Here is an 11,941-nt window from a genome sequence, read left to right as displayed (position 1 = left end):
GCATTTCTAACAAGTTCCCAGGTAATGCTGATGCTGGGGTCCAGGAACCAAACAGTTGTATCGACCCTTCCAGAATGTTAAGGGTCTTTTGTATTGTCCTCCATTGCTCTTTAATTGTTTCATTCTTTTATTCTCCCCCTCCTCCAAGCTTGTTAGCTCCTGGAAAGCAGTTCAGTTATTGTGACTTATATTTCTTTTTGACCCCGCATTGACCAGGGTCATGCTGTCTTTAGGGTAGGTCTTAGTAAGTTGGTGTTTTTCGCTTTAAAACAGACTCATTTTTCCCCCATCCCCTCAGCTTTATGGAGCTGTGACTGACAAAACTTGTATATATTTAAGATGTACAACGTGATGATTTGATATATCACAATCAAGCTAATAAATGTATCTGTCATCTCCCATCATGATCTTTCAGCTAGTGCGGGCTGAGTATCCGTTATCCAAAATTCTTGGGACTAGAAATGTTTCTGAATTTGGAATTTTGAGATTTTGGAATATTTGCATAGATGTAATAAGGTATCTTAGGAATAGGACCCAAGTCTAACCCCACAGCTCATTTATGTTTCATGTACACCTTATATTCAAAGCCTGAAGGTAATTTTGTTTTTCTCTTGGGAAGACCGAATAAACTGTGTGTTGTGTGCTTGTGTTTTGACTGACCTGTCATATGAGGTCGGATGAGGCATCTATCAGCATCAGAAAGTTTCAGGTTGGCCGGGCGCAGTGGCTCACGCTTATAAAGCCAGCACTTTGGGAGGCCAAGGAGAGAGGACTGCTTGAGCTCAGGAGTTCGAGACCATTCAGGGCTACATAGCGAGACCTTACCTCTGCTCCCCCTGAAAAAAATAGTTGGACATAGTGGCGTGTGCTTGTAGTCCCAGCTACTCAGGAGGCTGCGGTGGAAGGATCACCTGAGCCCAGAAGGTCAAGGCTGCAGTGAGCCGTGATTGTGCCACTGCCCTCCAACTCAAAAAAATAAAGTAACTCTTAGGATATTGCATATGGGTGCTGTGTCTGATTTCTTAGTAGGGGCTCTTGCCTTCTACCTTTAGAAGTCTTTGACATCTTTTTTTTAACCTTTCGTGTCTGTAGAGGCCAGCCGGAATCAACATGTCTGGGATGGAAGACACAACTCTTGGAGGGCGTGACAGCCATCCTCCGGCTAGTGGCAGCTCTGTGTTATGCTTTGGACAGGTAACCGTGGTTCCTTCATCCCTGGAGAGAATGCAGTTAAGAGAAACGGGATGAGATGTCTGCAGAGCTTCATTGTACATGTGGGAACATTTGTTCCTGTTTTTATCTTCAGATGCGTTATTTGAGGTCTTTGGGGACCTCTGAGGGCATTTTGAACTTCGGCATCAAAAGACTAATAGTGCAGGGGATTGCATTTAGGTCCAAGTGTGCTTATTTTTTGGGTCACCTCAAACCTTCATGTGATGTCAAATTCAAAATGAAACAGACTCAGCATGAAAAGTTGCCCTGGTTCCCTGTCACTCCTGTCTGTTGCTCAGTCCTAGTTCCTGGAGGCATCCACAGTTACTGGGTCCTGTTCTTTGTAGGGATATTCTATGTATAGAAAAGCGATTCCTGCTTTGTCCACCCGAGCTGTCTTTGTCTACACCAGAGCTTTGTTTGTATTTATCTCACATTTAAATGGGGCAAAACCCCAACCCCTAGGTTGGGAAGCTGCTGAATTGGAGCAGAAGGTGTAAAGCTTTAGAGAGGAACAAGGGAAGCAAAGCCTTCTTTTCCGTTTTCTCATTCCATACTCCCGTCCTGCAAAAAATGTCCTGTCCGGACTCTGAGATGGGAAGTGTTAGTTTCCTAATCCTGGCTTGAGAAAGTTGTATAAGGATGGTGGCAGTTCCCTAAGTGTGGTCCCAGCATCCCTGGGGGGGTCTCAAGACTTTTCAGACTGTGTGAGGTCAAAATTAGTTTTATGATCATACTGAGATACTATTTGCCTTTTTCATGCTCATTCTCTCCTGAGTTTTCCAGAGACTGTGACATGTGATGGTGTCATCGCTCTATGCCTCATGAGACAGATGCCTTAAATGTTTCTCAGTTTTCATTCCTGATGTGATAAATATAACCGACATATACAAAAGCTCTTGGGATCCTCAGTACTTTTTTAGAGTGTAAAGAGGTCCTGAGACGAAAAGGCTGGAGACTCACTGATGCAAAGAGTGTTGGAAATACCAGTTTTCCTTTTCTGGATTGTAGTGCCAGTACACAGCGGAAGAGTACCAGACCATCCAGAGTGCACTGAGGCAGAGGCTGGGCCCAGAATACATCAGCAGTCGAATGGCTGGAGGAGGCCAGAAGGTAGGAGAACTCACCTGCTTGGAAAGCGAGCGTCCACGTAGCCTACTACTCAGGTGGTCTTGGCAGCTCCCTCTCTGCGTCATGGATTCAGAAGGCACCTGTTCACTGTGACCGTCACAGGATGTTTCTTCGTGCCCCTGGGAGATGATGGGTTCTAGCCTTCATTCTCATCTGAAGGGGCCCAAGCTTCGTCATTTTTATTTATATTTTACTTATTTTTTTAATCAGAGTCTCACTCTGTTGCCAAGACTGGCACAATCACGGCTATCTCAGCCTCAACCTGCTGGGCTCAGGTGAACCTTCTGCCTCAGCCTTCCAGGTAACTGGGACCACAGGCACGTGTTACTGTGCCCAGATAATTTTTTCATTTATTGTAGAAGCGAGGTCTCGTCAAGTTGCCCAGGCTGTTCTTGAACCCATGGGCTCAGGCAACCCCCTCACCTTCACCTCCCAAAGTGTTGGGATTAATCCAAGTGAGCCAGTGTGCCCAGTTGTCATCTTGAGGCTTATATAACTGCCATCTTAGGATATCTACAACATCTTTTTTTTTTGAGTCGGAGTCTCACTCTGTTGCCCAGGGTGGAGTGCAGTGGCACGCTCACAGCCACCACAGCCTTGACCTGCTGGGCATAGGAGATCCTTCTGCCTCAGCCTTCCAAGTAGCTGGAACTACAGATGCACACTACCATACCTGGCTAATTTTTTTTTTTTGTGAGTTATTACAGAGATGAGGTCTCACCAAGTTGCCCAGGCTGGTCTGGAACACCTGAGCTTGGGCAATCCTCATACCTCGGCCTCCCAAAGTGCTGGGATTACAGGCTGGGCCTCTGTGCCCGGCCTACAACATGTTTTAAAATGTTATTTTTGGCTGGGCTCAGTGGCTCAGCCTGTAATCCCGCACTTTGGGAGGCTAAGGTGAGTGGATTACCTGAGCCCATGCATTCGAGATCAACACGGCAACTTGGTGAGACCTTGTCTCTGCAATAAGTCAGACATTAGCTGGGTGCTGTAGTTTCTGCCATCTGGAAGGCCGAGGCGGAAGGATCACCTGAGCCTAGCAGGTCAAGGCTGTGGTCGTGAGCATGCCACTGCACTCCAGCCTGGGTGACAGAGTGAGACTCTGACTCAAAAAAAAAAAAAAGCTGCTTTTTTGGGGGTGAATTAACATATTTTTGAAAAATTTATAATTAACACATAATAATGACACACCATTAGCTTCTAATTTTAACTTTTGTGTGTGTTTGGTCTTGACTAACTTGAGATTTTGTACTTTTTTGGAATCTGTGGGTTTTGGACACTGTTTGGTGAGTGGATATCTTTTGTTCCCAATCTAGTTCCTTCCCCCAGGCAGACAATTAGTTCTCACTTGTCCCTTATAGAAGATCTTTGAAATAAGTTCACTGAGAATTTCCCTGGAATGTGAAGGGCAGTTTTGCCAAAAAAGCAGATAAGAAATGAACTAAGCAAAATTTGACTTGCACTTAAGTTATGGCAAGGAATTTTAACAGGTTTTTCTTGAAATTTTCTTTTCCTCAGGTGTGTTACATTGAGGGCCACAGGGTAATTAGTCTGGCCAACGAGATGTTCGGCTACAATGGCTGGGCACACTCTGTCACGCAGCAGAATGTGGGTGAGTGTGTGTCCTCCTGGTGGTGACTGCTCCCTCCCTTACTTGGCCATATTTCTGAGGAGGGTGTTTTATGGGCAAGGATGTAAGGTAGGTGTACCTGGCTGCCAGCAAGAGGAATCTGGCTGAGGTACAGGGGTCAGTGTCCTCTACAGCTGGTTCTCTTTCCCACCCTAGATTTTGTTGACCTCAACAATGGCAAGTTCTACGTGGGAGTCTGTGCATTTGTGAGGGTCCAGTTGAAGGTGAGGGTGATGGCGCAGACTTGCTGCCTAGAAGCACCGGTGGGTGGTAGGAGAGTGCCAGCAGGTAGGGAAGTCTTAGAACTGTGACACAGCCAGGCCAGAGAGCTGGGCCCAGAGTTGTGTGTCAGTCTGAGGATGTTCAAACGTTCTTGCTCATGTGCCTCCTAAGAGAAGTCTGAAAATCTCTGTCCTCTTGACCTTTTAAAATTGACACTTAAAAGTTTTCACCTGGGCTGGGCTTCGTGGCTCAGCCTGTAATCCCAGCGGTTTGGGAGGCCGAGGTGAGTGGATTGCCTGAGCCCGCGGGTTCGAGACCCACCCAGGCAACTTGGCGGGACCTCAGCTCTACAATAAACCAAAACTAGCTGGGTGTGGTAGTGCATGCCTGTCATTCCGGCTACTTGGAAGGCTGAAGCGGAAGGATCGCCAGAGCCCAGTGGGTTGAGGCTGTGGTGACCGGAAGCGTGCCACTGCACTCTAGTCTGGGCAACGGAGTGAGACTCCAACTCAAAGAAAAAAAAAAAAGTTTTCACCTGACCGGGTGCGGTGGCTCAAACCTGTAATCCCAGCACTTTGGGAGGCTGAGGCAAGAGGATTGCCTGAGCCCAGGGGTTCGACACCAATCTGGGCAACTTGGCAAGACTTCGTTTATTTAATAAATCAAAAAATAAATCGGGCGTGATAGTGCTCACCTGTAGTTCCAGCTCCTTGGAAGGCTGAGGCAGAAGGATCGCCTGACCCAGCAGGTCGAGGCTGCGGTGGCTGTGCGTGTGCCTCTACACCCCAGCCTGGGTGACAGAGTGAGACCCCGACTAAAAAAAAAGAAAAATAAGTTTTCACCATATATACATAGTACAAAGGGTATGTTTTATGGCATATTGTAAAATTTGACATTGAAAATGCTGTAAGCCTATTTAGCATTGTTGATCGGTTTCTGGAAACGGATATTGAGCGAAGCGATGTTCAGGAGGCCCTTGAATCGTATTTCATTGTAGCGTTGATGAGAAAGAGATACTGGCTTTGTTATATAGCGTTTTGCTTAAAGTCAGTTTCCAGGAACCAACTGAAGATATTAAGTGGGGATTTATCGTAAATCTATCACTTTTTTTTGAATGGGTGGGTCTCACTCTGTTGCCCAGGCTAGAGTGCTGTGGCACGGCCCAGCCTCAACCTCCAGGGCACAGGCAATCCTTCTTCCTCAGCTTCCCAAGTAGCTGGTGGTATAGGCATGTACCACAATGGCCCGGTGATTTGTTTATTTTTGTAGAGACAAGTGTAGCTATGTTGCCCAGGCTGGTCTCGAACTCCTGGGCTCAAGCAGTCCTCCCACCTCAGCTTCCCAGCGTGCCTGGCCTGTTACATCTTTTTTAAATGTACCAGTGGAATCTAAATATTATAGGGGAATAAATACTGTCATTTATTTGGAAAAAATACCCGAGCAAGGTATTCTTTTATTACCAGAAAATTTATGTTGTTCCTTCTTTGTCCAAACTTACATTTCTATTCCATTTCTCCACTGATTTCTTTTTTTTGAGTTGGAGTCTCACTCTGTCGCCCAGACTGGAGTGCAGTGGCCACTTCCGGCCACCGCAGCCTCGACCTGCCGGGCTCTGGCGATCCTTCTGCCTCAGCCTTCCGAGTAGCCGGAATTACAGGCACGCGCTACCACGCCCGGCTGATTTTTTGATTAATTGTAGAGATGAGGTCTCGCTGCCCAGGTGGGTCTCGAACCCGTGGGCTCAGGCAATCTACTCACCTCAGCCTCCCAAAGGCGCGGGATTACAGGCTGAGCCACCGAGCCCGGCTTCCACTGATTTCTATCCTGATATATATTTGATTGAAAACTTTATTGGTAAAAACCTTATTATGCTTCTCTGCTTATGTGTGTGCATATATGTGTAAATACAGATACACATTTTTGGTAAATTTGCAGTGACCTTAAGGTAAGTATTAAAAGATTTTTTCTAGGTTGAGTTCTTATTGTAGTTATTGTTAACGCACAATTGATTAGAAAATTGTGTTTATATTGAAGAGACTACATAATTACGTCAACATTTTGATACTTAATAAAAATAAAAAACAAAACTATATGGAAAATGAATACCCTAATGAGATGGATGGTGCTGTTTTCTCTTTTCAGTTAGTTTATGTATCCATAATTGAATATTATCTATTTCATGAATGAGCCTTCTGCATTAATTCTATTCTGACTTCTTATTTTAAATGTAAATAAGTAGCTGAGAATGGAAAGACTTTTGTTACAGTGTTACTCATTTCTTTGGGTGCTTTCTGAGTTATTTTTCAAGCATCACAGAGTGCTATCATCCAACACTCTATTTAATTCTCTATCAGCTAACAAGTCCACCTTCAAGTCCACCTTCATGTTTGGTGACAGCCAAAGATGGATGCCACCTGACTTACAATGGCATTTGCTGTGTAACCGTTTGAGTCCGTTAGATGCAGGATTTCAAATGATCCCTGTGTTTGGTTTTGATACCTAGGGTAGGGCACTTTGGTAAGATTTGAGTGGACTAGCAATGTGCCTTTTGTATGGGATGGAGAAGGTGGGAAGGGAGGATTGTCTTGGCGGCCTGGTTGTGGGCCTGGGTCCAGGCAGGTCGGTCTAGGAAGTGCTCCCGGAAACGGACTCTCTTACAGCTCACTGTGCCCGTGCCCCTGAGCAAGGTCGCCAGCAGTAGATGCCATTGGAACACTGCTGCTTGAGGAGAAGGGGACATGCCCGCTGCGCTCATGTTCCGGTCCGATCTCCTTTTCTGTCCACAGGATGGCTCATACCATGAAGACGTGGGTTATGGTGTTAGTGAGGGCCTCAAGTCCAAGGCCTTGTCTTTGGAGAAGGCGCGGAAGGAGGCAGTGACAGATGGGCTGAAGCGAGCCCTCAGGTGAGGGCGAGACGGTCTGGCTGGCTTCACGTCAGCTATTGTTTCAGAGTCTTCAAAAAGGCAGCACGTGGACGCGATTCTCAGAAGCTGATGCGGCACAGAGACATGACAGATGCTCATACCATGAAAGACGTCTCACTCCACCACCGTTCCCGTCTGTCCTCTTCTCCTGCTTTCCTTTGTATTTTCTCAGCGCTTATGTTTGGGCTTCCTCTTCTTCGGAATAACTGTGGCATCTCATATTGTCTGTTTGGCGCGTGCCTTGCCCCCAACTCGGGAACGTAGACGAGGCTGTTCCACTCCCGCATGTGAGTGCGGGGCTGGCGTCCTCTCTCTCGGTGCGCCTGAACGCTCTGTGTGCGTCAGCATCCTGGCTAGCCTAGTTACCAGTTACACAGACGTCTTTGAGAACTGAAGTGAACTGGATCAGCAGAAAAACCCATGAATTCTGTGGGGGAGTCCACGGATCCCAAGTTAAGAACTCTGGTCTCGGAGGGTTGTGCCCGTGGTCCCCCCCTCGCACCCCCAAGTGTGTGTAGCCTGCTGCTGTTGGGGAATTGGAGCAGTCCCTGGAAGATCTCTGCTCTGGAATTTGTGCTCCACGTCGGGAGGTTGCGATGGTTTTGTGAGGGGTTCTTCGGCCTTTTCATCCTCACCTGTCCTCGAGGGCGGGGGTCTGTGTCTGTGGGGCTCACTGCTGCATTCTCAGAAGTAAATGCGGTGCAGGAACGTGGCAGGTGCTCCCTGACCATTCGTGGAATTCACATACGGGCCCATGTCCTGGGCTGCACTTGAGAAGCAAACTATACAAACGTCGTAACTCTGTTCTCCGATATTCACATGTCATCAATGTCATCATTCTCAGTCCTGTTTCATTGTGTTCCCCTTCTACCCTTAGGAGTTTTGGGAATGCGCTTGGAAACTGTATTCTGGACAAAGACTACCTGAGGTCACTCAATAAGCTTCCCCGCCAGGTACGTCAGAAATGGATGAATGCAGCGGGTTGCAGCGGAGAGAATGTAATCGAGTCTGTGTGTCATGGGTTGAGTGTCTGGAGGATGACGGGAGAAGAAGTGAGGACTCAGCTGTTCAGAGGGTCTGGAGTGTTCACGTAAGATTCTGAAAGCAAGAGCCAGCAGGAGCTAATCACCTCATCTTACAGATGAAACCAAGGTCTAGAGACTTTATGGTACTTGCTCCGTGTGTAGAGAACTGTGGTTGGCAGTGGTCTATGAAACCGCCCAAGGGACACGTGTCCCTCTGCGGCACCACTGTCGTTTTCTAGACACACTCTGAATCTTGCTCGTTCAACCTTTCTTTTTCTTTGCTCTGATGTCTTTAAGCTTAGGTTTCCATTGTTTGTGGGCACCTATCCCCTCATCTGAGCGTTTGCCTTTGGGGCGTGGGGTCTGGTCGAGCGCCCTGGAACCCCTTGGCCTGGGATGAGTCAGTCCCTGGAGTGTTCTTCCTGCTGGGGCAGGCGGCTGCTTCCTCTGTGGCGTGCTCTGAGGTACCTGCCGTGCCGCTATCCAGGACCGCGTTTCCATCTTGTACCCGAGGCGTCCTTTTTCTTGTGGCATTCCTGGGACAGATGTGTCCATGGACAGCTGCCAACACTCCTTTAAAAACAAATCCCTTTTAAACGTGATTGGATTCAGCTTGCTAAATATTTTGTTAAGAATGTTTGTATCTGTGTTACAGGGGATATTAGTCTATAATTTTCTTTCTTTTTTGTTGTGGTAAAAAACATATAATACAAAATTTACCATCTTAACTATTTTTTTTTTTGAGTTGGAGTCTCACTCCATCACCCAGACTGGAGTGCAGTGGCCGCTCCTGGCCACCACAGCCTCGACCTGCTGGGCTCCGGTGATCCTTCCGCCTCAGCCTTCCAAGTAGCCAGAACTACAGGTGCATGCTACCATGCCTGGCTAATTTTTGACTTATTGTAGAGATGAGGTCTCGCCAAAGTTGCCTGGGCGGGTCTCAAACCCTTAGGCTCGGGCAATCCACTCATCTCGGCCTCCCAAAGTGCTGGGATGACAGGCTGAGCCACCGAGCCTGGCACCATCTTAACTATTTTTAGTGTACTGTTGAGTTGTGCTAAGTACACTTACGCTCTTGTGAAGCTGACTCCAGAACTTTCTCACCTTGCAGAACTCAGACTCTAGACCCCTAAGACAAGAACTCCCCCCTGCTTCCTTTCCCCAGCCCCTGGTAGCCACCGTGCTGCTTTCTATTTCTATGAATTTGACTACTCTTTATACTTCACGTAAGTGGAATCATCCAGTTTTTGTCTTTTTGTGACTGGCTTATTTCACGTGACATTAATGCTCTCAAGATTCATCTATGTGGTAGTGTGTATAAGAATTTCTTGTGACCCGCCTGGGCAGGCGAGACCTCATTTCTACCATAAATAAAAAAAAAAAAATGAGCCGGGCGTGGTAGTGCGCGCCTGTAGTTCCAGCTACTTGGAAGGCTGAGGCGGAAGGATCGCTGGAGCCCAGCAGGTCAAGCCTGTGGTGGCCGGGAGCGGCCACTGCACTCCAGTCTGGGTGATGGACTGAGACTCCAGCTCAAAAAAAAAAAAAATAGTTAAGATGGTAAATTTTGTATTATATGTTTTCCAGTCTGGGCGACAGAGTGAGACTCTAACTCAAAAAAAAAAAAAAGAATTTCTTTACTTTAGCTGAGCACAGTGGCTCAACATCTGTAATCCCAGTACTTTGGGAGGTGGAGGTGAGAGGATTGCCTGAACCTAGGGGGTTGAGACCAGCCTGGGCAACTTTTTTTTTTTTTTAAATTAGAATCTTACTGTATTGGCCAGGCTAGAGTGCAGTAGCACGCTCATGGCCACCCCAGCGTTGACCTGCTGGAATCAGGCGATCCATCCACCTCAGCCTTCCAAGTAGCTGGAACTACAGGCACGTGATACCACGCCCGGCTAATTATTTGATTTATTGTAGAGGTGAGGTCTTGCCAAGTGGCCTAGACTGGTCTCGAAAACGAGGGCTCAGACAGTCCCCTCGCCTTGGCCTCCCAAAATGCAGGGATTACAGGCTTGAGCCACTGTGCCTGGTCCAGTCTGGGCAACTTGATGAGACCTTGTCTCTACAATAAATAAAAAAATTAGCTGGGCATGGTGTTGTATGCCTGTAGTTCCAGCTACTTGGAAGGCTGAGGCAGGAGGATCGCCTGAGCTGAGCAGGTCGAGGCTGCAGTAGCTGTGAATGTACCACTATACTCCGGCCTGGGTGACAAAGTGAGACGCTGACTCAAAAAAAAGGATTTTCTTATGTTTTGAGGCTGAATAACATTTCATTGTATGTATATCTGCCATGTTTTTAGTCCATTCATCTATTGATGGACATTGAGTTGCTTTGCTTCTTTCTCTCGGCTATTGTGGATGTGGCAATGAACATGGGTGTGTAAATATCTCTTGGAGACCCTGCTTTCAACTCTTGGGGATATATACCCAGAAGTGAGATTGCTAGAGCATATGGTAGCTCTCTTTTTAATTTTTTGAGGTGCTGCCATATTGATTTCCCTCGTAGTTGCAACATTTTATAATCTCACCAACAGTATACAAGAGTTCAGAGTTTCCCACAACCTTGCCAACGCTTGTTATTTCCTGTTTTTTTTTTGAATAGCTATCATAATGGATATGAAATGATATTTTATTGTGGTTTTGATTTACATAATCCTCGATAATTCGTGATGTTGAGCATCTTTTCATATACTTGTTGGTCATTTGTATATCAAATTTGGAGAATCTAAAAGATGATTCAAGTCCTTTGCCATTTTTAAATTGTGTTGATATTTTGTTATTTAACAGTTGTTCTTTAAAAGTGTGGATATTAACCCTTTATCAGATATATGATTTATATTTTCTTCCATCCCATAGGTTGCCTTGGGCTTTTTTTTGGAGACAGGGATTTGCTCTGTCATCCAGGCAGGAGTGCAGTGGCCCAGACACAGCTCACTACAACCTTGAACTCCTGGGCTCATGTGATCCTCCTGCCTCAGCCTCCTGAGTAGGTAGGACTGCAAGCTCACACTACCTCATCCAGCTAATTTTTAATCTTTGTAGAGAGGGTCTTTCTGTGTTGTCCAGGCTGGTCTTGAACTCCTACCCTTGAGCAGTCCTCCCGCCTCAGCCTCCCACAGCACTGGGATTACAGGTGTGAGCCAGTGAGCCCAGTCACCTTACAAGTTTTTAAGTTTGATTGTATCTCATTTATTTTTGCTTTTGTTGCTTGTGTTTTGGTGTCTTATCAGAAAAGTCATTGCCAAATCCAGTGTCCTGAAGTGTTCCCTCTATGTTGTCTTCTAAGAGTTTTACAGTTTTGGGTCTTTAATCCACTTTGGGTTGATCTTTGTGTATGGTGTAAGATCAGAGTCAAATTTCATTCCTTTGCATAGGGTTTCCAGTTTGCCCAGCATTATTTGCTGAAGAGACTGTCCTTTCCCATGTCAGTGGTTTTTTTCATGCTTTTTGAAGATCATTTGACCGTATATGCAAGGGTCTTATTTCCTGGCTCTTTATTCTGTTCTGTTGGTCTGTATGTCTGTCTTGATACCTCTACCACACTGGCTACTGCAATAAATGCCGATGGGATTTTGAGAGGTTGCACTGAATTTGTAGATCATTTTAGGTAATATGGGTGTATGACAACATTAAGTCTTTAGATTTATGATCATGGGATGGTCTTTCCATTTATTTGGGTCTTCAGTTTCTTTTTTTTTCTTTTGAGTTGGAGTCTTACTCTGTTGCCCAGACTGGAGTGCAGTGGCCACTCCCAGTCACTGCAGCCTCGACCTGCTGGGCTCCAGTGATCCTA

At 46.3% G+C, this 11,941-nt stretch overlaps 1 protein-coding gene across 3 annotated transcripts in view; it reads left to right on the top strand.

Moving 5' to 3' along the window:
* Window positions 1-11,941, top strand: part of RAD52 (RAD52 homolog, DNA repair protein) — a 30,042-nt gene that overhangs the window by 15,779 nt on the left and 2,322 nt on the right. For 2 of the 3 annotated variants that reach the window (XM_008063816.2, XM_021715404.1), the window contains exons 2-7: window positions 1,093-1,194; window positions 2,224-2,325; window positions 3,862-3,955; window positions 4,130-4,197; window positions 6,982-7,100; window positions 7,999-8,729. In XM_008063816.2, the coding sequence (XP_008062007.1) occupies window positions 1,111-1,194; window positions 2,224-2,325; window positions 3,862-3,955; window positions 4,130-4,197; window positions 6,982-7,100; window positions 7,999-8,215 (684 nt within the window). In that variant the 5' untranslated portion in view covers window positions 1,093-1,110 and the 3' untranslated portion in view covers window positions 8,216-8,729. Of the gene's footprint in view, window positions 1-1,092; window positions 1,195-2,223; window positions 2,326-3,861; window positions 3,956-4,129; window positions 4,198-6,981; window positions 7,101-7,998; window positions 8,730-11,941 lie in introns of those variants that run through there. The other variant, XM_008063818.2, reaches the window with a different exon arrangement.

The sequence above is a fragment of the Carlito syrichta genome, unplaced genomic scaffold (assembly GCF_000164805.1).
Source record: "Carlito syrichta isolate Samal-C Ts95f unplaced genomic scaffold, Tarsius_syrichta-2.0.1 Scaffold307058, whole genome shotgun sequence".
Taxonomy (NCBI): Eukaryota; Metazoa; Chordata; class Mammalia; order Primates; family Tarsiidae; genus Carlito; species Carlito syrichta.
The sequence above is the reverse complement of the archived record's forward strand: the minus strand, read 5'-3'. Positions and strand labels throughout refer to the sequence as shown.